This window comes from Cervus canadensis, chromosome 15 (genome assembly GCF_019320065.1).
Source record: "Cervus canadensis isolate Bull #8, Minnesota chromosome 15, ASM1932006v1, whole genome shotgun sequence".
In the NCBI taxonomy this organism is placed as follows: domain Eukaryota; kingdom Metazoa; phylum Chordata; class Mammalia; order Artiodactyla; family Cervidae; genus Cervus; species Cervus canadensis.
The window spans coordinates 29953345-29980176 of record NC_057400.1 but is presented as its reverse complement, the minus strand read 5'-3'; the positions used below and the strand labels follow the sequence as shown (position 1 = coordinate 29980176).

General features: G+C 45.4%; 1 protein-coding gene across 1 annotated transcript in view; it reads right to left on the bottom strand.

Moving 5' to 3' along the window:
• Window positions 1-4632: 4632 nt before the first annotated feature.
• KIF5C (kinesin family member 5C) overlaps window positions 4633-26832 on the bottom strand; it is a 153993-nt gene continuing 131793 nt past the window's right edge. Inside the window, exons 23-26 of the mRNA XM_043488177.1 lie at window positions 24228-24332; window positions 22130-22346; window positions 20900-21013; window positions 4633-8401 (exon numbers count right to left, since the gene is read on the bottom strand). Of these exons, the coding sequence (XP_043344112.1) occupies window positions 20907-21013; window positions 22130-22346; window positions 24228-24332 (429 nt within the window). The 3' untranslated portion in view covers window positions 4633-8401; window positions 20900-20906. The remainder of the gene's footprint in view (window positions 8402-20899; window positions 21014-22129; window positions 22347-24227; window positions 24333-26832) is intronic.

Below are 26832 nucleotides of genomic sequence, written 5' to 3'. Positions count from 1 at the left end.
TCTCCATGAAATAGCCTAAGAGCAGACTTTCCCCAAAAGGAAAAGAGGGTGGAGCAGTAGGAAAAGCGAGGACCCTAAACAGACAGCTCCAATGAGATTCCACTTCACTGGTAGAATCCAATGATTCCCAGGATCTCACAGGCTTCTCTCCTGCTCAAAGTATCTGTGATGCTAGGTGAAGGATAAGCTGGTGTCCAAGGCAAAAATACCTTCACTTGGGAAGTATTTGATAATAACTATTAAAAACAAGGCAACAGGCCCCTGATGGAGTCACTTATTCTAAAGCCCCATGTCACCAAACCAAAAATGGGACTTAATTTCACTTTTGGTTCTCCCAGAAATGGAATCTTAAACCAGGCAATAGGGAATCGCCTGACCAGCATTCATTAGGTCATCTGCTTTACATGCCCCTGCCATCCCCTAAAGGAAAGTGACCTTGCAATAACCAACCTGCTTTTTGCCTCTCTGCCTCTGTTACCTTCTGCCTATAAAAGTATTTCACTTCATACATCTCCTTAGAGCTTCTGCTAGATTGGATGCTGCCTGATTCATAAATCACTGAATAAAGCCAAAAAGATTTGCCCCTTTTGAATTTTATTTCAATATCACAATCCCATATATTTGAGTGGTATTTGTATAAGATGCTTGCATACAGTTTCTCACTGATGCTCACAACAAACTGAAGAATGGAGGACAGTGGGCTACAAAACTCCCTAACTCCAGTATGGAGATGAGGTTGTTGAGATGCTGCACAGTTAAACAGGCTGACCACATCCCGGAGTTGTTCCCTGGAAAGTAGAGCCAGGTCCAGGTCCCAGGTCCATCCTTCTTTCATGACCGAGGTGCGTCACTGCCAGATAGCCCATGCTTCAGGGGTATGTTGCTCAGAAGAGAGCATTGCAGGGCAGCAAGGACACCAGGGCTGCTGGTTGGGGTCTAGCAGGTAGCCAGGTTGGCACTGGCTGAAGGAATTAGCATCACATGACCTAGACGCATCTGCCTTGGGCCGGCCCTTCCCAACCCTGCAGGAGCCCATGAGAGGCATCCTCAGACAGAAGCACAGGGAGTCTGTGATAAAACGGGGGTCTCAGGGGGACCACTACTGCTGTTCCTGCCCCTTTCTGTAGTTGGACGTGCATTTACATGTGTGGTATGATTGGCATGTTTACTTTTTCTAAAACTTAAAACACTAAAGTGAGATCTTATTAATCATCATGACAGGGCTGGAGGTGAGGTACGGGGCAGCTATTATGAGCATGGGTCCCTGAGAGCCTTCTTTGAGGCCTCACGCAGATGTATGGATGAGGGAACCCCCCAGTGCCCCCTCAGGCCTTCTGCTAGAGCTGGCTCAGCTGGGACAAGAGAACCCTGCTCTTCTTTTAGCTTGAGAAGTCAAGGGATATAGGTCGTGTATTTTTAAATGCAACCAGAGATAGCATCCGAAAGAGAAAAAGAAATCAACATGGGTAAGTGAAATTCTTACCACCTACAGTTTGAAAATCATGACACAAGTGACTGTTGCACTTCCAAGTGTCTGTTATGGATGAAAAACATTCTGAGCACCGCGCTCCAGCAGGCGGCCTTCCTCCAGAAGCCCCACAGTCGTGCGTTATCAGGCACCCCTGCTGTGAAGTATCTCTGTGATTTCAATTTCCTGGTGGCTCAGTGATAAAGAATCCACCTGCCAATGTAGGAGATGTGGGTTAAACCCCTGAGTCAGGAAGATTCCCTGGAGAAGGAAACGGCAACCCACTCCAGGATTCCTGCGTGGGAAATCCCATGGACAGAAGAGCCTGGCAGGCTACAGTTCATGGGTCAGAAAGGAGTCGGACACAACTTAGTGATCAGACAACAACAACAATTCTTTCCTAGATGTTTTAGATTGCTTAAAGTAAGTCAAATAACAGTAAGACCTCAGATTCCCATGAAAGGAGAAAACACCGAAAGTTGCCAAGTAAGAAAACTGTATAAGTTCTTTACAAAATGATTTCTGAGGCGGGTTGCTGATTTTCACTATACACACACACACACAGAGCACTGTTCTGAGAGGCAGTTATCACTAGCTGTGGAGAGTACACTCCTTAGGATCAGTCCACCTGGGTTTCTATCCTTGCTTCTCCTTCCAGCTGTGAGACCTTGGGCAAGTTAATTAACCTCTCTGTGCCCAGCCCTCCCTACTGGAGACAATGGTGCCTACCTCATGGCGTTATTGGGAGGATTAGATGGATTAATACATGTAAAGCGCTTAAAACAGTATCTGGCATACCACCAGGAGAGTCTCTCACCTTAATCCACTACCAACTGCAGCTTCCAAGCATTATGAGCTTCTGGGACTGGCACACATTATTGGCAAGTTTGCCAATCTCTTTCATCTCAGGTATACATTCTGGAGGAGTAAAGTATCATTTTAGGTCATTTTGTGAAAAGCTGTCCTACAAGAATGATTTGCAGTCTGGTCATGGGTGGGGTGAAGGTTTAGAGGGTCCCGGGAAGAGAGGTTCTTGCCAATTGGTAAAGAACCCACCTGACAATGCAGGAGATGCAAGAGATGTGGATTCAATCCCTGGGTTGGGAAGATCCCCTGGAGGAGGAAATGGCAACCCACTCCAGTATTCTTGCCTGGGAAATCCCATGGACAGAAAAGCATGGCGGGCTACAATCCACGGGGTTGCAAAGAGGCAGACACGACTAAGCACACAGAGAAATAGAGGGGGCTTCAAACAGAACCTCCTTCAGCACTGGGGAAGTGAAGCAGGTGGAAGATTCCAACCTTTGCATCCATGGTGCATTGCCAAGTAGAAAGATCCACAGGGGTTACCTGCAAGTCTTTTCTTTTTTTTTTTTTTCAAGTCTTTTATTATTTTGAACCCAACTAACCACACGGAAATCGATGTTTGCTCTGCAGATTGACTGAAGAACCACCAAACACCAAAGGGAAAGTAAAAATCCCATGGCTCAGGATGCCTTTTGTCAAGTGAGCCCGCATTTTTTCATCTGATGTGTCACCAGAGAGATGCCTCCCACTCCTGTTCAATTTATTATGTACATAAGACAAATTACAAGATGTAACCTGTCACAAATGCTGGAATTAAAGCTGCCAATACACATGTCACCAGTAATTGCCTCGGCAGATAGCTTCCGTTCCACATTCTCCCACAGATGCTCCAGCTCTGTCGTATTTCCAAGGCACAGCCTGAACACTGCTCAGAGCTCGATGGAACAAGAAACCTTGAGGACGGCTCGTGGGAGCCCAGGGAACAGGTGCGGTTCATGCAGACCTACTGTATTGCGGAGTTGCTGGTCGTGGAACCTAGAAGTCACCTCCCAGTGGTACTGAAATGTGCTTTGTAATCAGATCCTTTTGGGGACTGCTTTCCCATCTAAAATAAATGGGCTTCAGCCTAAATATTCATCCACCACGTTTGAAGTTTTACTACTTAAGTTACCTTTAACAGTCTAGTAACTGCCTCTTCCAAGTTCTTTGGAGAATGACAAATTCAAGGAGATGGATAAGACATCATAAAAGCATGTCATTTGCAGTGCCCTGAATTCTACTATAAAGCCTGTATTTGACATCCACCTTTCCACTTTGAATTGATGAAAGCAGTTTACTGTCTGGCTCTCAGGCAACATTAACCAAAGAACGAATGAGGGTTTTTACATACACAGGCCACGCAGGGCCACAGAAGGTCAGTGACCCAAAGTAGGGCAGTCTCCTTGCTGAGAGAACAGAGAGAGATAATCCTGTGTCCTGCCATTTTTTATTCCCCAGTGGCTTCATACTCTGGCATCCTCTCACAAGATCTCAGAGCTGTACATTAATGGTAATAATCAGTAAGTTAGGGACGTCCGTGGTGGTCCAGTGGCTAAGACTCCATGTTCCCAATGCAGGGGGCCCAGGTTCAATCCCTGGTAAGGGAACTAGATCCCTTAGACCACAACTAAAGATCTTGCATGCTGCAACTAAAAGACCTCACACGTTGCAACTAAAGATTCCACTTGGGACTTCCCTTATGGTCCAGCGACTAAGACTCCACACTCCCAAAGCAGGGGACCTGAGTTTGATTCCCAATGAGAGAACTAGATCCCACATGTTGCAACTAAGACCCAACATAGCCAAATAAACAAAACAGTAATAATCAGTAGGTTAAAACAGGAATTCAAACACCCCAACAATTGTCAGAAGATGCCAATAACCTTGCAACATATGCAGAGCTCCAGTGCATTAGTTGAAGAATGCCCATGAGGTAAAACATATTATTAGAATAAATCCTTTCTTGGACAAGAAGAAATTCAGAAATTCAGCTAATACATTGGTCCATCGCACTAACTCAATCATACTTTAAAAAAAGTTAAGATACTTACTGACATCAGTGGCTGTCTTTTCAGTGGCGAAGAAACAAAGGTCAGGTTTTCTTGGATCCTCAGTGAAGGAAAAACTTAAAAAACAGACAATCAAGTAAAGCAAAAGACAAAGAGGTAAAGGTTGACCTTGCTCAGGCTTTGAATTCGAGCCGCTGCTCCCTGAAATGAACTCCTTCGAGGCCAGAAAACAGCCCATCCCCACATTGGCACTGAGGACTGCAAGGAGGGTGCCTTTAAGATGACTCAGATAAGAAAAAACAGACCAGCCAAAGTTTAATTCAATTTTATTATCCACTTTTAGTATTTTTCAAATTATACAACATGCAGTCTGCCAGAGTATCCATAGATCTTCATTTTAGAACCTAGAAGATAACCAAAATTGTCCATGGGCCAGGGGAGGGTTACTTCCAGCTCTTTTGTTACATGTACTATATTACAGCATCATAACTCGATACAAACTGCCATTCTCCCCCTCACACCACCAAAACAAATTCATCCACAAGTTTTTTTTTTTTTTAATGAAAGCTACTGTACAAATACATAAAGCCCAGAGAACACACATCTGCAGTACACACAACATACTTTACAAACTAGACATGGATAATTCTACAGAATTGCCCTATTCCCCTTATATCCACACACGGTGAAAACTATTTTAAACTGATGAACAGATTTGTAAATGTGTAAGCTGACTTGACGGAATGGTGCTTCCTTCAGCTGTTACCTTGACCTTATTCAAGATTTTTTAAAAAGTCTAAACTGTTAACGTTCAGTGAAGGCATTTTAGACTATGACGGTTCCCGTAGCTCGCTTAAGATATGCAGTGTGAGACAACTTAGAAGTGAAATCTTACCCCAGTCCCCTACCTCCTACCCCCTGCCAACAAACAACTTCCCTACTGGGTCATAAAGGCAGAGTCTAAATGTCTTCTGCCCAGCTTAAAAAATACACTTCAAAAAGGAGACTGTTGCGAATTTTTATTTGCTTTCAGTTATTCCTCCAGGAAAAAAGAAATGATAATCTCCCCTTGAGTCTTGGGGATGGCTTAGTCTGGCCTTTGGACAGGAAAATCACTTCCCCCTGTGAAAGTAGGGCTTCAAAAACTCTCTAGATGCTACATTCTAGCCAGTCCTTTTTACTTCATTTATCCCAATATTTCTACGAATTCTAATTTTCTTAATCATATAATACTATTTCCTTTAAAGTCTTAATCCACACTTACTGTTTTCCCTACTACCTGCCATTCCACAAGGCAAATTGTACAGCATTGGAAGAGATGATGCATTTATACAGAATTCTACAGTAACTGACCAAAACCTACTTGGCATTAATATATTTTTGTCTCCAACCATAAATGTTGATATCCCAAACAGCATTCCTCTAATTCAACAATCCACCATTCTGCAGGGAGAGATTATCTGTAGAAATCATCTGGTTATTCCCTTTTAGCATCAAAGAGTAAACTTTCAAGAAGTAGCTTGAAATATAAAATTATTCACAGAGGAGACACACACACACACATACATACACACTCTAGCAAAAAGCAGCATACAACCAAAAAATATCATCATAGGCTCCACCGTCCACAAACGCAGTTTTCACATCTGGAGTACAAATGTAAAAAATGGTAGTCTAAGAAAGTGAAAATTGCATGAATGTGGCTTTTAACAAAAGTGATTCTACAGAGTATATGGTCCTGATATTACCTTAAGCAAAGTAACATTTAGGGATTCATTTGATTATACTGCATAATCCATTCCAATGATCTGCCTTTAGTCACAGTGTAGGAAAGTTAGCTTAGAGGTCCTGTAAAGACTGAAGCTAGGTGAACTGACTGGCTGATCAGCAACTAGCAGAATCATCTTTAAGAGACATCAAAGCCAACTTTCTCTGTGAATAAAAGTGAACTGAATTTTGTGAATCCCTAACAGAGGTCGAGAAATATGGAACTACAAGTGAATGTTTCTTTTAGAAACATGAACGAGTCAAAGACCCCTTCAGAATTAGAAAGCGGGTGCCCAGGGAAAAATGACTTTGTAAAGAATCTAAAATAATCTATTACCAAGAAAACCCAAAAGGAAGAATTCCTCACCTTTGTCCAATTTCCAAACATAGAGTTATACAGTTGCATAAGACAGCATAACCACAACAGTGGTTATGACCGTTTATTAACTGGCAATCCTCTCAAGGACCAATTTTAGCTCCTAAAATTAGAGGCAACCATATTAACAACAAGGTTATAATCTATGGCATATGTTATTTATTATCTGATAAGGTTTGTCAAACCTGCTCTACAAGGATCTTTCTGTCAGATGGCAAATTGCACTGGAGCGCTATCAACAATGTAAAAAAAAAAAAATCAAACACAAGAAGCTTTAAAAATGTAAATGAATGCAAACTTGTCATTCTTATGAAATAAATACTTCAGTGGAATTCATCCTCTTCTCTTGCCTTAGTACCTGCCCCTCAAAACAAAATACACATAAAGTGCAACATTTAACAAATAAATTAAGTCAAAGCAGCTTTGCTTGGTTAGGAAAATTTTACACAAGAGTTTGGAAATCTATTCGGTCTTTAGTGCTTTTTATACACACACACACACGCACGCACACACACACGAACTATCTCCCACCCACCAGCAATGAGAAAGCGCCATGTCTCTCCTGGCATAATTTCATTCCAATGGTGAAAACAGCAGGGATAGAACCAGCTCACTCATCCCAGGTCGCCATAAGCATAGGATGAGTTCTTTCAATGAGATGGGTTTGGTCATCATTGACTTAATCCTCAGATTTACCCAAACAAGTAGCAGCACATGAGACTAACTGAACTGAATCCATGTCAGTTTCCCTGGAAACTTTACTACTTGGACATCGATCATTTTAATATGCACAACTGGAAATAAAAGTTGAATCAGCTTTAGAGTCATAAATTTGAATAAAACGATAGCTGAACTGAAAAATCCATCCACACTGATTTCTTCAAATTCTACCTAAGAGAAACCTATCTATTTGCTGCCAAAGAGAGAACTCAACTAAACAGTCAAGTAAGGATGGGTTAATACAACAACTTATTCATAGGCACAAAAATATGTCACTTTCCCTCTAGGGCTTCCTTTTCAACTGCTGGAACAATTCTGGATTTCATCAGCAGCATCCCCACCAGGCTTACGATGGTTCCCTAGAGAAGAGGCCATCCCCGAAGCGAGCTTCTGTGTTCGGGGAGAAGGCAGTGAGGAGGGAGGCAGCCCCATTTCCACTCATCCAACTTTGCAGCATTTTCAACATGTCTGAAGGAATGATATTTAACCTGGGCTGGCTGAGACTAGTCACTGCAGGTTCAGTAACAAGCAGCCCAGAGGTGAATGCTATGACTTCTCGCATTTACACAGATGTGTCTGAGTGAACACTGTCTACATTGCTACTGTCAGATTGTTTTTCTGCCTTGAATGAATATGCTTTGCATTTTAAAGGGTGCCATACTAAAAGGTGTATTTTACAGATCCAAAGATGTGACCAGGGTATTCAAAATGCATCTTTGGGGTGACTTGTTTTGGAAAAGTGTTCAGAATGAAAATTTTAAACCCTTATAGCAGCATTTTTGTGTTCCCTAAAAATATAAAGTAATGTGTGTATTTTACAGGAAACCAGACAGTTGTGGTGGTGGAGCGGGAGTCCCCACCTCCACGGCACTTGGTTGTTCCCCCTCAGGGAGTGGTGTTTGCTGGGACGTGGCTGCCGAGAAAGGAGTCTCCAAGAACCACCCAGGGACCACCCAATGCCCCAGGCCCAAGGCCAGAGCAATGGGTCCCAGGAGTAAGTGGGTCTTCTGTCAGCGTTCCCTTCAGATTTCTTGAGAAAAGTCCAAGCACGCATCTGTACACAGAAACTCTATACAGCTCAAATATCTGAAACTGGTGTACTGCAGATGGCTGGGGTAAGCAAGTGTAAAAGAAAATGGAAACTGTGTGGGAGGGAGAAAAATAAAGGAACTGGTGATTAATGTAGTCCTTGACATGCTACGTGGAGAGTCATATCTGTTGAAAGAGAATCAAAGAGAGAAAGAACATAGGAGTTAGAGAACACAATAGAAATTCACTCTTTAAGGGAAAAAAAAGTTTTAATTTTAGATATTTAGACCAGAGCTGTCGCAACAGAAATACCATGGGAGCCACACATTTAATTTTATTAATAAATGTTCAGGTGGCCACATAAGTAATTATTAGAGATTGAGATGTTTTACATTAAAATATTACTACTGAGATAATTCACAGTCTTTTCTGCCAGTGTTTGTCAACTGGTGTGTTTTTTGCACTTTCCATACACCTCGGTGTGAACTTGGCCACAAGTCAAGTGCTCAGAAGTCACCTGTGTGGTGAGCAGTGAGCCTACTGGACAGCACAGCCTCCTACTTAGGAGGCTTTTTCTTTTGCTCCAAGTATTTAGCCCTGACAACAGTCTCTTCCCTAATGGCTCAGATGCTAAAGAATCTGCCTGCAGTGTTGGAAGACCCAGGTTCAATCCCTGGGCTGGGAAGATCTTCTGGAGATCTTCTCCCTTCTGGAGAAGGGAATGGGCTACGCGCTCCAGTATTCTTGCCTGGAGAATTTCATGGACAGAGGAGCCTGGTGGGCTACAATCTATGGGGTTACAAAGAGTTGGACATGACTGAGCGGCTAACACTTTCACTTTTCATAGTGTCTTCCAAAAGTCAGTGCCTATTGAAACGACAGATATTTGGAGAAACAGAATTCATTTTCTCATTCCTTGGGGGAACTCAAACACCAATTCTCACTTGCCAGCACTTAAAGACATCCAGCCAGGTCAGACACACCCCCTTAGGCCAAGCTTTCTCAAGGCATAGACTCCCAATCCTGAAAGGTATTGTTTTGTCTCCCTGGGGTGAAGTTACGTAGTAGGCCCTCTCTGATGTCACTCCACGTCCCACCAGATGTTCATCGGATACGGTCAAGTCTCCAGGATGAAATGTGACCAGTTCTGACTCAGAGGCCAGCCCTTCATCAGCCTTTGGACCAACTCCAGTGAACTCTACTTTCAGCAAGAAACAGAAAGCCTCAACCTCCTCAAACCCAGAAGCCTCACACCCTCACACCTCCTCACAGACTGGTCTGTCTGGGGTCCGCCTGTGGGTTTTGTGCAGAGATCATGGTGCTTGTGGGGTGGGGAGTGGGTGACAGGAGAGCCTGGTAGAGCCTCATCCTTAAGGAATACACAGGTAGTGCCAGGCACAGGAAATGTGAGACACTAAGAAAAACCCAGCTGCTCTTCTGATTCTAAAAACTTCATGTAGATATATAATGGAACGCTACTCGGCCATCAACAAGAATGAAGTTTTGCCATTTGCAACAACATGGATGATGGACTTGGAGAGCATTATGCTAAGTCAAGTAATTCGGACAGAAAGACAAACACTGTATGTTATCACTTATATGTGGAGCCTCAAAAACATAAAGCAGTGAATACAACAAAAAAGAAATACACTCACAGATTTAGAGAACAAATTAGTAATTATCAATGGGGGGAGGGAAGGGGCAGGGGCAAGACAGGAGTAGGGGATTAAGAGGTACAAATCACCATGCAAAAAATAAGTAAGCTACAAGGATATGCTGCAAAGCACAGGAAATAATAGCCAGTATTTTATAACAACAATAAATGGAGTATAATCTATAAAAATTTTAAATCACTATGTTGAACACCTGAAACTAATATAAGATCATAAGCAATTATACCTAAAAAAAAAAAGAGGGGACTCCAAGTGGACACACATCTGTTTTTGCTCTGAGGAGCCTTACATTCAAACTTGGTGCTCAACTGTGATAAATATCTCAGCTTCCTACTACAACACTCTCTCCCTAATTTTTTTGTCTTCTCTCTCCTGATTTATGTGTTATAATATTGTAAGCAACCTTACATATTTTGTATAAATAAGTAGGATATAAATTATAAATAAATGGGGAAAAAAAATCAGTGTGGAAAGGGATTTTAAAAGTAGATAAGAGCAAAGTAGGTGGTGGGGGAAAGGGAATAAAGACCAAAAATTGAGTAGGAAAAAAGAGAACGCATTCCTTTTTAGAATATTACCTCTTCCCCCAGTCAAAAAATTAATATTCAGGGAGATCGTATGATAACTATCATTTCTTGCTCTAATAGTGCAATTGCTCACAATTACAAAGCTGCTGAATGAAAAATATAAAGCCATCTTATATTCCTGTCATGTTTAGAAGTCAGATAGAGAGAGGAGATCTGTTTTTGGAAACAGCATCTTTACTGTGGAGACTCTGTGGTGAGACTGTGTGCTTATTATTAGCACCAGAAATGAAAAACCTAAAAGCATAGTCATAGTTGTCATTTAAATTTATTCTGAGCTGAAAACCAATAGGCTCAAGAATGCTTTCTAAATAGTACCTTTGAAATCCCCATTTCACTTTCCTTACAGGTTCATTTTTCCAAGTGATCTCAGAATCATTCATGGGTCACCCTGGTCAGATGAGACGGCTATCCTGCATGCCTGCAGGCAGGGAGGAACTCAGCACATACTTTACATGGAGGATTATGGCTTAACGTGATAACTGCAGCCTACCCGTGTTGACAGAGCCGAGCGTTAGACACACAAACTCTACGGGGCGGCCTCAGTAACTCCAGCGGACCATGAAGCAACATGATTTCCATAGAGGGCCTTTCATTCAAATCCCCCCACTCCCCTCAACGTGCAAGCTGCTGCACGTTTTGGCTAACAGTCTGGAAGAAATGGGGGGACGCAAAGGAGGCCCAGCCTGCTTAGTTTAACTGCCTCTAGGAGGGCAGAGGGAACTGAGGTTGTGAGGGGTTCTGAAAGGAAACACAGTAACTCTACTAAGAAAACGCCCTTTATTACTTAGAGGTACACCTTTTTCATCCTGAGTTAAAGATCTTCATGGGCCTGTATGCCAAAGTAGTCTTTTCCCCAGGTCCAAGGATGGACCTGGATACTCCCATCCATCCCCTAACTATCTGAATGTTCACCTCTGACAAACTCCACAGAGGAGATGGATATAACATATAGAGGCCAGTGGGTTAGCCCCCTAAAAAACCATTTCTGACTGTTCTGAACAGAGACTGGCCATCCAGACAGCTTGGTGAATCTTGAGAACCCAGCACTGTTGACCCTCCTTAGATGGTTCAGAAGAGCCACTCACTTACCTAAAAGCATGCTGGACCAAGCGCCCTGCTACCGGACTGTCCCTGGGCCTCTGCACAACTGGGGATAGTAACTCAGAGTGGCAATGTGTGACCAGATTGAGCAAGAAATAAAATCACCTTCCTTTAGAAGGAGTGGGGAAGGTTGAAGAAAGAAACTAATGATATGTGAGTTTTGCAAGAAGCAGTTAGAGACGTCCCCCACCAACTTTGGCTTTTGCAATTGTTTGCAATGCAAACAATTTATGCTTAATCTAAATAGTACGTAATTTTATCTTACCTTTTGCCTCTACAATTCAGTCCCTACATTGTAAGAATTACCAGTTGTATCGGACGTACCACTGCTGAACAGAACCAAATTTGTCCCACAGGGGCACTCTGCAACCTGCTGTTGAGGGAGAGTTTTACTTGCTCTGAATTCCTAGCTCTGAGAAGCGTACCACTGAGGAGAGTCAAGTCCAGTGACTGTGCTGGAGATGAAGGAAGGAATTCTTTCCCTCAGCTCCTCCACAATCCCTCCCTTGGAAGGCACAATGCTAGTTTCAAAGTCCCGTGTTATACCAGTGCTGTCTGCAGTCACGTCTTTCCTTTCTCCCCCAGATCCTACTTCACCTACTCCTTTTAGGCCTGTCCCCACAGCCGTAACACTCGTGGTCTAATTTGTCAGGGTCTAATTTTTGCCAGGTAGTCTATTGACTTTTCACTCTACTTTCACATGATATCACTTAATTCCCAGCACAAGCCCATGATAAAGGTACTATGGTCATAACTTCATGCCATGGATTTTTTAGCTGCTAAATGGACAGGAACCTTGTCCGGAGGGACAAGGTTGGATATGCTTCATATACTTCAACCGAAACAACCCCAATTGCAGCAGATGGAAGGCCTGCAGCAGATACGAGAAACCAACTGTTGTCTTCTAAGCTTATAAGAGATTTGCAAAAAACTGTAAAAAAAGAAAAAAAATAGTGCCATTCCAAGTTTTTTGTTTTGGAAAATAATTACCTTTCATTAAAAATGGCATTTGTTAATAGAAGTGCTATTTTAAATGTTTCCATTTTTACTACACCACCAGTCAGCAGATACAACTCAGAAATATTAATATAAAAGCTCTTTGAGTTCACCAAGCTTTTTAGGAATGTCAAAGGTCCTAAGGTCAGGAACCTTGAGAACTGCTGCAAAGTAGATCAGAGCTCTCAGACCAGGATCCCCCACTAACAAGTTGTCAAGATCTGGACGGGTCACTCTGCCTCTCTGCAGGATATCAAATGAAGCTGGACGCGGGGTTCACTGAGGACTACCACAACACTGTAAATCAACTATGAAAAGTGCAAGTGTTAGTCACTAGGTCATGTCCAATTCTTTGCGACCCCATAGACTGTATGCCATCAGGTTCCTCTGTTTGTGGGATTCTCCAGGCAAGAATACTGGAGTAGGTAGCCATTGTCTTCTCCAGGGGATATTCCAGGACCAGGGATCGAACCCAGGTCTCCTGCATTGTAATCAGATACTTTATCATCTGAGCCACCAGGGAAGCAACTATACTCCAATATAAAATAAAAACTAAATTAAAAAATAAATAAAACACTTAGAAACTTTTATAAAAAGAAAGAAAAACAATTCACAAATAAACTCACAATAAGATCCTGAAGTAGTAAAACCTGAAAGAGGTAGCACTTCCCTGCAGTGACTGTCAGTGATCCAGGGAATGTCACATAAATCAGAGACCCAGGGGTCAGCACAGACTCCTGAGCTCTTCAATGGCTTTCTGTAGTTACATTCACCTGGGTGACCCTGCTATAAACTGCAGAAGTGCTTTTCCAGAGCTGTTTTCTTTATGCCTCAAAACATGAAATCACAGTGGTTAAAAAAAAAAAAAAGCGTCTTCAAATGTACTTCAAGAGCCCAGTTAGTGTCTCTGGCTCTACCACCACGATGTTGCCTAATATTTTATCAAAGTGTATCAAAATTTTATTAAACAGGATATAATTTCTAGACCTGATAGATAGATAGATAGATAGATAGAGTTTTTAATATGTGAACAGTCCTCAAAATAACAGTGTTCAGCTACATCAACACTGAAAGGAATCTGAGGTCTTTGGTTCATTTCACTGTATTTTCAATTGTATGCTTTCCTTGCCATGAAAATCTGAAGCATTAATATGTGCATATTCTAGATTATCTAGCTGACTATCTTGTAACCAACTTCAGCCCCACACCTGCTTTATGCCAAAACCAAGTTGGTGCTTTTCATCACGGCTTTTATCATCTTCAGGCTAAATCCAGACAATGGGAAGATGAGGCATTCCAGCCATGAGAAGACAGAATGACTTGAAAGCAAGGGGTGATCCTGCAGTGATTTTTAATAGAAAAAGAGGGTGAAAGAATTGTCACGTCTTGACACACACGACAAGCTCCACCGAATGCAATACATACTACAGTCACATTGCACGTTGCTCTTTATTCTCAGCAAAAGACTGTCATTGTTAAGTTAGTAAAGCTTAGTAAAGGTTGGTGATTTGGATTTTTGACTTTTTAAAACTACTTTCTAAATGTGTTTCAACTTGATAGTTGTGGAACATCTACCAGTTTAAGGAGTGTACACTTTTTTTTTAATTTGCACTATAATAAAAAATAATAAAATAAAAACTAAAATAATTTAAATTAACTACAGGAATCTGTGAGAATTTTATTTCCTTAAAAGTACTCTATTTACTACTCAAGTTTGAGAAATAAGAGAGGAAAACCAAAAGACGATGGATCCTGCCTCAAAAAGCCTTTCAGAGAACGGCCGAGCTTTCAGTAATGCCCCACTGGCGCCATCTGGTGGACATACTGGAACCCGTGCCCGCTGCACAGCGAAGAAAGCAATCCCAGCTCCAGGGCCCTCGGCACCAGGCAGCCGGGCAAGTATTGGAACGGTGTCTACCTTAATTAAACGCAGGGCCTCGAATAAGCACCCAGAACTACCCAAGAGGCCTATTCCACACCTCTCCTCAGCCTGCAACCCCGTGTCCCCCAACGCTCTCAGATGACTTCTTACTTGCACAGGAAAAGGAGCACTAAGATGAGCTCCGTTTTCACCTCCCTGCATGCCCCAGGCACCAGAACCTTCCATTCTGCCTTGGGCACAGCCTTGCCTTCGTTTATGTTCGGATCGAAGCACCTCACAGGAAGCCAATACTCTCTACTGTGATTCTCCCGGCTCCTAAGTTATCAAGTTCCCTTCCCAGTTGGATTATTACCATCAGCGTACAAATAAGCTGTAATAGCTGCCATCTTAAAAAAGAAAAGCAGGGACTTCCCTGGTCCAGTGGTTCAGACTCCACACGTCCATTGCTCAGGGCACACAGGTTCGATCCCTGGTCAGGGACCTAAGATCCCACATGCTGTGGAGTTCGTCCAAAAAAAAAAAAAATGCAAACCCCATCTTAACCTCATATCCCTCCATTTCTCTGCTGCTTCAAACAAAACTCCAAGCTGCAAGCAGGTGCTGACTCTATTTCCCCACCCCCACACTCTGCTACATGCTGCCCCCTTGCGGTAAAGCTGAGGTTTCTGCCCTCAGGCCTCCAACAACCATCAGTCTCTGCGGTTATCTCCCTGGAGCTCTGAGCAGCCTTCAGCACAGCTGACCACCTCCCCTTAGGAGCCAGGGCTTCACTCTGCCTCCCTGAGCCTAACGTTCTCCTCCTCAGGCCCCTTTATCGCTGCTACCTCCTTTTTCTGACCTTTTCATTGGCCAGTCCCCAGATCTGGTCAAACCCTCCTCACTCTCTGCCTCTGTCCCCCTTTCTCCAGGTGACCTCCTCCAGACCCAGACATGTGACCTTAAACACAATCCACAGGCCATAACTCTCTCTGACCTCAGCCCTGACCTCTCGCCTGAGCTTGCAGGTTTCTGCCTACTCAACATACCTGCCTGATGGTGAGCTAGGCTGAGTTGTCTAAGAGGCATCTCATGATCCACCAAGCTCTCTTTTCCATAAAACCTGCATCGCTCAATTTTCCCAGTCATTGCTAAAAGGTACCAATATTTACCTGGTTGCTAGGGCCCCAGCCCAGGAACCACATTTGATCCCCACCCACCCCTCCTCCTCACCCCTTCACCCTCAGTTCTCCAACACAGGCCAACTCTGACCACTTGCTACTGCCACTAGCTCAGTGCGACTCCCCCTCACCCCGCCCAAGTGGACATCCACAATAGTACCCCCAGGGGAGTCCCCTGCACTTACCCTCACCCCACCCCTATCCTCCTTACAAAGTCCAGCTCTCACAGACCTTTACTAGTCATGAACCCATCCCACCACTCCCAGGCCCAAAGGCCCCAGTGAACCCCAGGCTTAGCTTACACTCTAAACTGCCCACCTCAGCCTCAATTTATCTGGTTCCATCTCCCTCCCCAAATTATGATGCTCTCCCCTGTTCTCTGTGCTCCAGCCTTCTCAGCCTTCCTGTGGTTCCTCAAACGTGCCGCAAGCTGGACCCACCTTCCAGCGAGTGTCTGTGCACACATCGCCATGGGGCTGGCATTTCTCATCATTTAGTTCTCAACTCAAAAGTCACCCCCTCTCCTAAATAAGTGTCCCCAATCTCTATTTCATTAAGCTGTTCTTATTTTCTTCAGAACACTGACCACTATACGCAGTTACCTTCTTTATCTGCTATCTCTTCCCGACAAGCGTGTCAGGGAACACAAGAACAGAGCCTCTATCTCTCTACTGTTAAACCAAGTACTTGAGCAAGTATAGAATGCCTGATCCCATTTGGCAGATAAAGAAACTGAGGCTAAAAGAAATCAAGCAACTTGCCCAATGTCACAAAAGGACAGAGCCAAGGCCAGGGCTGGAGCCCACGTGAGGCCAATTCCATATACCGTGTCTTCAGTCTGCTGCACCATGCCGCCCCATGTCCGGCTGTGGAGCTTGAAAAAGATGGTCCCCATCCTGCTGAGGCAGCCCTGGCCCCCACATTTTAATATGAGATCAAAGCTGACACTGTCCTGGGTTCTTTTGATTTCCACACATTGGCCTCTTCAGTGGCTCTGAAACTTTGAGCATAAACCCAGAGATGCACTGTGACTATACTCTCTCCATCCTGAAATGAAGCAGAAAGAAATTCCAAACGGACCCAGATGCTGCCTGAGTATGAAGGTGCCATTCTGGCTCCAACAGGAGGGCTGGGAAGATCAGCAGCTAAAACCATTGCTAAAGGACAGACACACTTCAGAACAAGCATCCAAAGAGCAGAAAGTGTCAGTGGTTCAGTCGTGTACAACTCTCTGCAGCTCCATAGACTGTAGCCCACCAGACTCTGTCCATGGGATTCTCCAGGCAAGAATACTGAAGTGGGTAGCCATTCCCTTCTCCAGGGGATCTTCCTGACCTTCGGATAGAACCCGCATCTCTTGCATTGTAGGTGGATTCCTTACCTGCACTGCCACCAGGAAAACCCAAAAAAGATCATCTCAAAAAGGTTTTGATCCACCTAAGAAATGAATTCCATATTTCTATTTTTTAAGCCAGGCCGTGAGACTTGTGGGATCTCAGTTCCCCGACCAAGGACTAAACCCAGGCCCTCAGCAGAGAGTGAGCAGAGTCCTACCCACTGGATCACCAGGGAATTTCCTCCAATTATGTTTTTAAAAAAGCTTATTTTTAATCAGCATTTCCTCAGCTCCAATTATAATTCCCTACTCCATTGGTTATCACCCTTTTTTTTCTGACTCCACTAACCAATGCCCAATTATTTTCATAAAAACAGTCAGTGTTGTTGTTTATAATATTGGGATAAATACATGCTAGTGTATTTTAAACCCCTTATATCTGGTCACAGCACCAAAGAGGATACTCAGACATCAGCCTTCTCCACTTAGTGGTTATAATCTCTTGCTACAGAGACTAAAAACTGTTTTCCAACAACTATGAGAATTAGCAGATGACATAAACCAGCATTCATTAACCACCCACCTGTGCCAAGCCTGCACTGCTCACCTCTCCCACGGCTGCCATCTTGTTGAGCACTCGTTATGTGCCAAGCCGCTCAGAAGCATGACCTCATTTAGCCCTCAAATCACTGCAGTGCCCAGGGAAAGGGCTCTCCCCATCTCACAGATGAGAAGACTGAGTCTGAGATTAAGAAAGTGAAAGGCCTGACACCGGACCCAGGTCTCTGTCCAGTCAGGCCCCTTAACCCCTCCGCTACCCTGACACTTGCATGGGGTCTGGTGACGTTGTGAGAACACTCAGCCATGGCAGTCACATGAATAGATAATAAGGTGGCGGGAGAAGGTTCCAATTTCAGATAAAATCATCAAATCCACTCTTAGCACTTTGAGTTAGAAACAAAAGAAATGAATCACCATGCTGGGTGAGGGTGCGTCTACACTCTGAAGGTCTTGAAAGTCCCAAGACTTTGAGACTCTCAGGCTAGGGTGATGGCTGGCCACCATACGGTTTTACGTAACTTACATAAAAGTGGGCTTCACAGGCCTTCCTGGGAGTGCCGGAGGAGGGGGACCTCCCACTGAGCAGTCTCGGAAGCCAGAATCCCTGGGCTGGTGTATTCCGTAGGCGCTTGCTGGAGCCAAACACATGTGAACACAGTGCTTCCACCAAACGGATGATATTACACCCAGCACAGCGCTGCTGCAGGGTGTGTGCTCAATAAACAGAGTGCTGGGGGGCTTGCTGGGGGCCCGTGGTTAGGACCCCACAGTCCCAGTTCAGGGGGTCAGGGACTGACCCCTGGTCAGAGAACTAAGATCCCACACACCGCAACTAAGACCTAGCACAGCCACACACATTTTTAAAAAAAGAACAACCAGAGTGCTGGCTGCCTATCCAGCATCCATCTCGCCGTCCCAGGCAAGAGAACACTACTCTTATCTGGGGCAGTGATGGGCCCAGCCAAAGACCACCTTCTCCAGCCTCCCCTGAAGCAGATGTGATCACGTGTGTCTCAGTTGTGCCAAAAGGGTGCAGGCATTGTAGATGGATGGCACCTCTGAAAAGGCAACTTAAAGGAAGCTGATTCAACTGCATGAGCTGCTTCTGCCTCTCCCCAGCTGCTCTCTCTGCTTGCTCAACACAGCACACAGGCTAAATGTCCATCCACAGAGGAACAGGTAAAGAAGATATGGTACACATGTACAATGGAATATTACTCAGCCATAAAAAGGGATGAAACTGGGTCATTTGTAGAGACATGGATCGACACAGAGTCTGTCATGCAGAGCAAAGTAAGTTGGAAAGAGAAAAACAAATATCATATATTAACATGGAGGACAGGCACTACAGTTAGAACTGCAGAAGTCATTTACGTGACCGTGCAGAAGGCAGTGTACTTGCTGAGGACAGTGAGCCTAAGTTTTGACACTGTCCAGTTCCCCCAGCCACTGACCACCCTCAAATGTCCTTCATGTGACAGAGAAATAAACATCCATCCCGTATAAGCCACTGTAGGATACTTTAGGCTACCAAGTCGCAAAGGCTTCCCAGGTGGTGTTGAGTGGTAATGAACCTACCTGCCAATGCAGGAGACATAAGAGACATGGGTTTGATCCTTGGGTCGGGAAGATCCCCTGGAGGAGGAAATGGCAACCCACTCCAGTATTCTTGCCTGGAGAATTCCATGGAGAGAGGGGCCTGGCAGGCTACAGTCCATGGGGTCACAAAGAGTCGGACACTGCTGAAGTGATAGCATGCAGGCAGGCAAAGTCACCTGGGGTACTTGGTGAAAACATGAAGGTCCAAACCCTACGCTACTTCAAGGATCCTGGGTCTCTGGGTGCTAGGTGATGCTGACACTCACCAAAGGTCGAGAACCACTGTTAGGCTTTCTGTACTAAGTTGTCCAATTTGCTCTTACGGCTCCCTTCAAGTGTCAACCCCAACACCGATAAGAGGCAGTCGAAAACAAATTTTTAACATCCAGTTTTACTTTGTTGTTGTTTAGTCACCCAGTCATGTGCAACTCTGCAACCCCAGGGAGTGTAGCCTACCAGGCTCCTCTGTCCACGGGATTTTCCAGGCAAGAATACTGGAGTGGGTTGCCTTCACTTCTGATTAAAAGCAGAGATCACATCTGAATAGGGTGACCCATCACCAAGATAATTTCCCATCCACTCTTCCAGGATACAGCAGAAGATAGAGGGCACGCTGCCTGCCATGGGCTACCTTGGTGTGTCCTGCTCCTTGACATGCCATTGCTGGGGCAGGGCATGCAAAAGCTCCTCCTTGGAAGTTTTGCCTGAGCTTAAACAACACTGTCGTAGCCTGTGAGTGGGGGCTCCAGCCCTTCATCTTCACTTGCCTTGAAGTGAAAATGAAAGTCACTCGGTCGTGTCCAACTCTGCGATCCTATAAAATTCTCCAGGTCAGAACACTGGAGGGGGTAGCCTTTCCCTTCTCCAGGGGATCTTCCCAACCGAGGAATCGAACCAGGGTCTCCTGCATTTCAGGTGGATTCTGTACCAACTGAGCTATCAGGGAAGCCTAGGTGCAAGACCCACTCTTTCTTGACTTGCCCCTGATCATTGTGATTTTGTCGCCAAGCTCACCCATTTTGCAAACTCTCCTACTGAGGGCTGAGACTCCACGGTCAGCATTAGGAGCCACCTCCTCCCATCTATAGGTTATTGACATGAAGTCAGTTTCTCTAAACAGAGTTCTCTGGCCACCGAGCTGTCTCTCTGCCCTGCCCAACCAGTAGACTCTTTCCCTCAAGCACAAGGGGACAGGCCTGTACTGCCTCCTCTTCTTTAAAGCACACCACTTTCCCCTCTGTGCTGACGTGGTAGAGCCAAGTCAGGCATGTGCATTGTGGGAAGAGCAGTTTTCAGACCAGCATCTCAAAGAAAAAAAGTGGTCCAAGCTTAGCTAGATGAAAACTTGCACAATTCTTTAAAACCCCATTTGTTGAGTTCCGATAGTAATTATAAACACGTGACTTTTAATTATCTGGCTCTTTCTTAGGTTGGGTTCCTGAGGCTTAGAGCAACCACCCATGTCTGCCTGCTCTGGGCAAAAGCACCTGACAAACAGGTAATGCCATTGCGGATGCCAGCTACAGAGGGGAGTCCCGCAGACAAAAGAAGGCTGGCCTGACTCATTCACCACGCCCTCCCCAACGCCACGGGGTCCCAGCACCAGTGGCCTGAGCTGGAAGACCCGAAGGCTCTAGACTGAGTCGGGGCAAATGCGGGCCCCCAATAACCTGAAGCCCCAGGGCGTGTGCTGGGCAGAGCTGAGCTGTCTACACACGGGGGGCTGAGCTCCTGGCAGAGGCGAGGAGAGCCCCTAGTATTGCCTCGGACAGAAGCGACACGAGGGACTCACTTCATATTTATTTCTGGTGGTGAGTGGAGTTTGAAGAGCCGCCTCCTCCCCCTCGGATGGCGTGGACCGCCGTTGGAGATGATGCAGGGTAGTGTCCAGGGCGGATGGGCTTGGCTGTGGCCAACAGACAGAAAAGAGAGAAGAGACATTCAGAAAGGGCTTACACAGCTGCACCCAGATACTTCCTGGTCACAGGCAAAAACCAAGAGGCACAATCTTCTCATCAATGTCGCAATTCTTATCAGTCACCAGACTTCTCTGAAGACAGGAGGTTTGCCCTTCTATTAGCACAGTTAGCTAATCCAAGCCACCCAATATTCAGGGGACAAAGAGAACTTATATATCAATTATTCAATTCTGATTAATGAAAATTAGAGACAACAGACTTTCAGGTTTATCTGAGGCAGATCCATAGGCCCCAGTGAGTTTCAACAGCATCTCCCTAAAACTGGATGCAGAATTCTGTCTATGATACATTTTTAGGGGAAGAGGTCCACAGGTTTCAGGAGATTTTCCAAGGGTATAAAAATCCAATAAACTCAGTGAAGCACTAATCTATGATCTTAAAACTAGAAACAAGGAGTTGCTGGTTTCCCAAACATCTGCACAGCAGTATCTGATAAGAAATATTATTACATGTTATTGGAGATATTGCCATCAAGAAGAATAAAAAAATGCTCTCTAGAGAACATCCCTAAATCTCTTTTCCTCCTATGGCTCTATCCCAGGAATGATGACTCAACAGCTACACTCTCAGTCTTTGCAGGTAGAACATCTAAATCCAGGCCTGGAAGGGGCTGTATGTCCAGCCCCCATGCACTCACCGATGCCAGGCCTGGCTCTCTCCAGGGTATTTCCAAACCTGTACTTACAAGAGACTCTCTGAGTCTTCTAGCTACATGCAGCTCCTTCATGGTTCCACCAGGTGCAAACCGCAAGGCGCCCGCAGGCTGTGCTGAGCGAGCCATATACTCTGGTATCTCTGGGAAAGTGTACCTCTGTTTACAGCCAAACCCCTCTGTCTGCAGCCAGGGCTGGCTGGCTTCTTTGCTCAGCTCGATAATTTTGAGGATCACTATGTCCTCTGGAATCTCAAGGAAGCGCGCGTCTAGCGATCCCATCTTCCCAGGATGGACGCCGGGTGCTCGGAGGCCCCGGCTGGCCTGCACAGACCATCTGGCCCGCGGAGCCCTCGCCTTATATCAAGGGCCCGGGTGCAGACGCACGTACCGATCTGGGCCGAGTGAGCCCTCCTGGCCATGTTCTTGGCTCGCACGGCCTCCTTGATGCGGTCCACCTCCTGCTGGTAGCGCTTGCGGTCCCGCATGGCGTTCTCCTTGGCCTCCTTCAGCGCGCTCTCCAGCGCCTTCACACGCTCGGCCGTGGCACGCAGGCGCTTCTCCAGCTTGGGCAGCTCACAGCGCAGGTCTGCATTGTCCCGGACCAGCTGCAGGGAAGGGAGAGGTGGGGAGTTACCGAAAGAGGAAGCAGGAGCAGCAGACCCAGTGCTGGGGGCTGAGAAGGCCACAGAGGAGCAGTTAGAACCACCACCCCCTGCCAGGTTGTTCTGAAAAGTGCCTAAGACCATAAACTCTGAGAGCGCCCAAGGGGAATAAAAATCCCACATCCTGAGACTCAGATTTGCCAAACACAGTATTCACAGGTTGGAGAAAGTGGAGAGGGGAGTAGGCTAGAATTAGGAGCCATTTCCAACTGTGGGAAACATTCAGGCTTGGGTGGGATTTGCTGCTTCTTTTGTTTGAGGGGTGAGGGGGAACTTGTAGGAGACAATTGACTACTCCGATGTTGGCATGTGAAAGCTAAGAAACGTGAAGCCAGCTCAGACATGCTCTATGAAAGGCATTCATGTTCTAGAGCTCTCTGAAGGCCTCCTTCAGACAGGACACATTGTCCACACCAGCACAAGGTTTGGAGTGTACCCAGGGTCTAAGTAACTCAGGAATACTGCTCATTCTTTATGATCTAAGACTCTCAATTCAGAAGGAACAGACTCACGCTAGGTTAAGGATGGGCCAAAAGCCAGTTCTGTTATTTCCTGGTCATCAGACCAGGTATGAGTCGTTCAACCACTTATTAAGTCCCCATACTACATAAAAGGACCATTGTGGGAATGCAAGTGGATCAGGAAAAGTTCTGAAAATCAGGAGTGCTGTGTGGGTTGAACTATTGCTAGGCCTCACCTGTTTTCTTTACCCCTATCTCCCCACGCAGTCCCAGCCCCAGTGCCCAGTACAGACTAGGTTTTTAATAAATATTCACTGAATTCATTAATAAAATAATTAATGAATTTCAGGGCTCAATTTCAAGTCCCCAGCAGTTTCTGCTTTTCTGTTTCTCATCAACAGTTTGCTTGAATGACTTCAACCACGTTGAATCTGTCATCCTCCCTTTGGGCAAAAGTGCCATCATCAGTAACGTTGAAGAGCATGTAACAAGTCAAAGAGAAATGACGTCCCCTAGGGTATGTGGTCCATTGCAAAGCTGAACCATTCTTTTCAGATCCCAGATCTTGAGGATTTAGGGAAAGCCATCATGAACATTTCAGCATTTAAACAGAAAGGATAGGGCCAAGAGGAAGGGGACATGTGTATGCCTATGGCTCATTCATGTTGATGTATGACAGAAACCAGCACAATACTATAAAGCAGTTATCTTTCAATTAAAAGCAAATTTTAAAAAATAAGCAGAAAGGAGACAAATAACCTGCCTAAATCGTCAGTGAGTTTGGACATGGTTATTGCTCTCTGCCACTCTAAACAAACTCCAGGGTGTTGCAGGAACCTGAGAGGATGCCCAAGAAACAGGACAGAGCAGAGACGGGGCTGGAGCTGGCCCCAGTTCTCCCACTTGTGGGATGAAGCCAGCGGCTTCCTCTCCGAGCCTGTTTTCTCGTCTCTAGAAACAGGAAGCCTGAACCAGCTCAGAGTCATCTGCTCTGTGTTCTGTGGAGTCTTTGGGTCCACAAAGTGTCCTCAAAAGCATCATGGGACACAGCGAGGCCAGCTGGGCTCAGAGGCTGGAAAGGGAGGCAGAATGAAAAGACACGACTGAACACCCTGCTCCCCAAACCTCAGAGAGCTCACACTCAATGCTTTATATTTAGCTTCCATCAAAGAAAGGATTTCATATACAAAGGAAGTCACTGCAGACTAAGAGTTGAAAGTCCCTTCTGACACAGATGTTCTCTGGTGATGTTATAGTCCTTTCACCTCTGTATCAGAGTTCCTCCCTCACTGAAGCCACACGCAGTGAGTCTTCCTTCCAAGAGAGAAGGAGAAGCAGGGGCAAGCTGGCACAACCCTCCTACCTGTTTGTGAACCTTGGTGAGTTGCTCCAGGTTATTCTCCAGGAAGGAAATTTTCTGCTTCTGGGCAGCACTGCCTCCTCCATCGTCACTGTCCAGCTCTACACTCTGCATCAAGACAAGGGGTCAGCAGAATCAGCCTCCAAACTGCCCACCCTCCGCCCCAGCATCATGCGGAAGAGCCATTCTAAATATCTTTGGGAAGAAATCCCCGATCCTACTAAAGGTTTATTCTGAAAATGAAAATAGAGGTTCTAGAAGTTGAGACTCAACAGTCTTCCCAATTAATTCCCTTGAAACAGCATATCAAATATGCTGTTTTTTACATAGCTGACCAAAAATATTGCAATCTACTTTTGAAAGATACAAATTAGATACAGTTCTCTTTGTGAATATACCTCTCCCTTGCAGGTAGGTAAACAGACACTTTTCTTTTCAAAAGAAAGTGTTTCAAAACTCATTAAGAAGAATTAATGGGAAAACATAAGCCCAAGACCTAAATTTGATTTCAAAACATCACAAGTGAGATAATGAGTCATCAAGCTGTGGGAAAGTGTCTGTGGTCCCGCTGGGCAGTCTCCATGGTCTCTGCTTGTCCCTTCAGCTTGCGATTACATGAAATTATTTAACAAATCCATCCCAGATCACTCAAGGCATCTGTGTGCTGTGCTGGATTGACACTCGAAATTTATCAGATCTTGAGATTAACAAAAGCACTGTTCTCCCAACACTTCCATGCTGAGTGGCCACATAAATTAGGAAATATATGTACAAACACATCCTGGAGTCTAAAAATGGCAAAGCATGCTTATTTTGTCTGATTACAAAAGATATCATCACTCTTTCTGAGAGGTGGTAGCCATACTGGCATTTCAAACCTGTCTCCTGGGTCTAAATCCAGGGCTCTTAAACCCAGCAGGTTTGTTAAAACTCAGATTGCTGGGCCCCACCCTAGTTTTTGGTCTGGTCCCAAGCTCTGGGGCCTTCCCTAATAGCTGAGTTGGTAAAGAATCTGCCTGCAATGCAGGAGACCCTGGTTCGATTCTGGGGTCAGGAAGATCCACTGGAGAAGGGATAGGCTACCCACTTCTGTATTCTGGCCTGGAGAATTCCATGGACTGTATAGCCCATGGGGTCGCAAAGTGTCAGACCCGACTGAGTGAGTTTCACTCACCCTAGTCTCTGAGTCAGTGGATCCAGGGAAGGATGTGAGAACTGGTACATCCAGCAAGTTCTTAGGTGATGCAAGTGCTGCTGGCCAGGTGACCACACTTTGAGAACCACTGGTCTAAGAGCGGATCCTCCCTAGAGAGTCTTACATCATGAAATCTGGTCCCAAGCTCTGCGTCCTCCTTGGAATACTTCCTCCCCGCAACTGAGTCTTTTCAGTTCTGATCATAATCCCCCTAAGTCTCTGTCTTCATCACCTCTGCTCTAGCCTCTCTTTGCTCCCTGATCCAGGTCCTCTGATCATTTCTACGTTGATGATTGTGGTCACTACCTACCCTGCCACTCAGGCCTTGAAATATCCCTCTTTCCCATCATTCTCCACCCTCTTTCCTTATTTTGATTTCTAGCCCTCCAAACTCACTAGAATCATGATGCCAAGTGCCAAGACAAATCCGTGCTCTGAACCTCATCTGGACACTCCCACCACTGCTCAGCATCCTTTTGCTTATCTCCAGTAAATCCCTCACAGTTGCCCGAGCCTCCCCCAGGCTCCACGGGCTCCCCATTCTCTTCCTCCTTCTCCACATTAGCTGAAGAAAGTCAGAGTCGTTGAATGTATCTCTTCCCCTGTCATATATTTCCCTGCTAATGTCTGGTTTCTCCACTTCTCCTCTCTGGGAAAGTGTGTCCCTTCCATTTACCAAGCCATATATACTCATCTATGCTATCAATTCTGTCCTCTCAGATCTGACCCTATCAATCACCTCCTCTCTTTTTTTCCCTTAAATAATATACTTCATCTCTTTTCCCTGGCTCCTTCGCACAGACCCCCATGCACACACCTAAATACACCTCTGTCCATCCTATTACCTCTGGGTATGCTTGCTGCTCCTCATCCGTCACTTTTTCAAATGCTTTCTTGCTGCTTCTCCCTCTTCCCGCCTCAGACCTCTGCTAGCTGCTCTGGGGGTTCACCATTCGGCAATTCCCCAAGATCACCACTGCATGTGGCACAAAATGCTCCGACTTGGAAGTCACACCGACCTGGATTTCAGGCCTATCTCTGGCTCTCCCCAGCTCTGTGATCTCAGGACAGTGGAGCCCGTTTCCACAACCGTAAGACAGAACACAAAGGACCAATTACGTGGCTGCCGGGGACAGGAGGCAAGACACGGGATGCTCAGGTGCTTCCTACGCTCCGACCCGGCCCCTCGCAGCCTCCTAACCGGAGAACAGGAGGGTCCAGCCCCCGGTGTTTCCAGGTTCCTGGCATCATTCACCAGGCGTAGGGCCAGGCTGTCTCTTAAGAGCCCTCTGGGTTTTCCCTGCGTCACTCAGAGGTTTTCACACTGCAACCAGATAATTATGTGTTCGTTTGAAATAAAGGCCAAGGAAAGGATGATAGCTTCCTTTCCCTAAGAATGAAAAGTCAGATGGA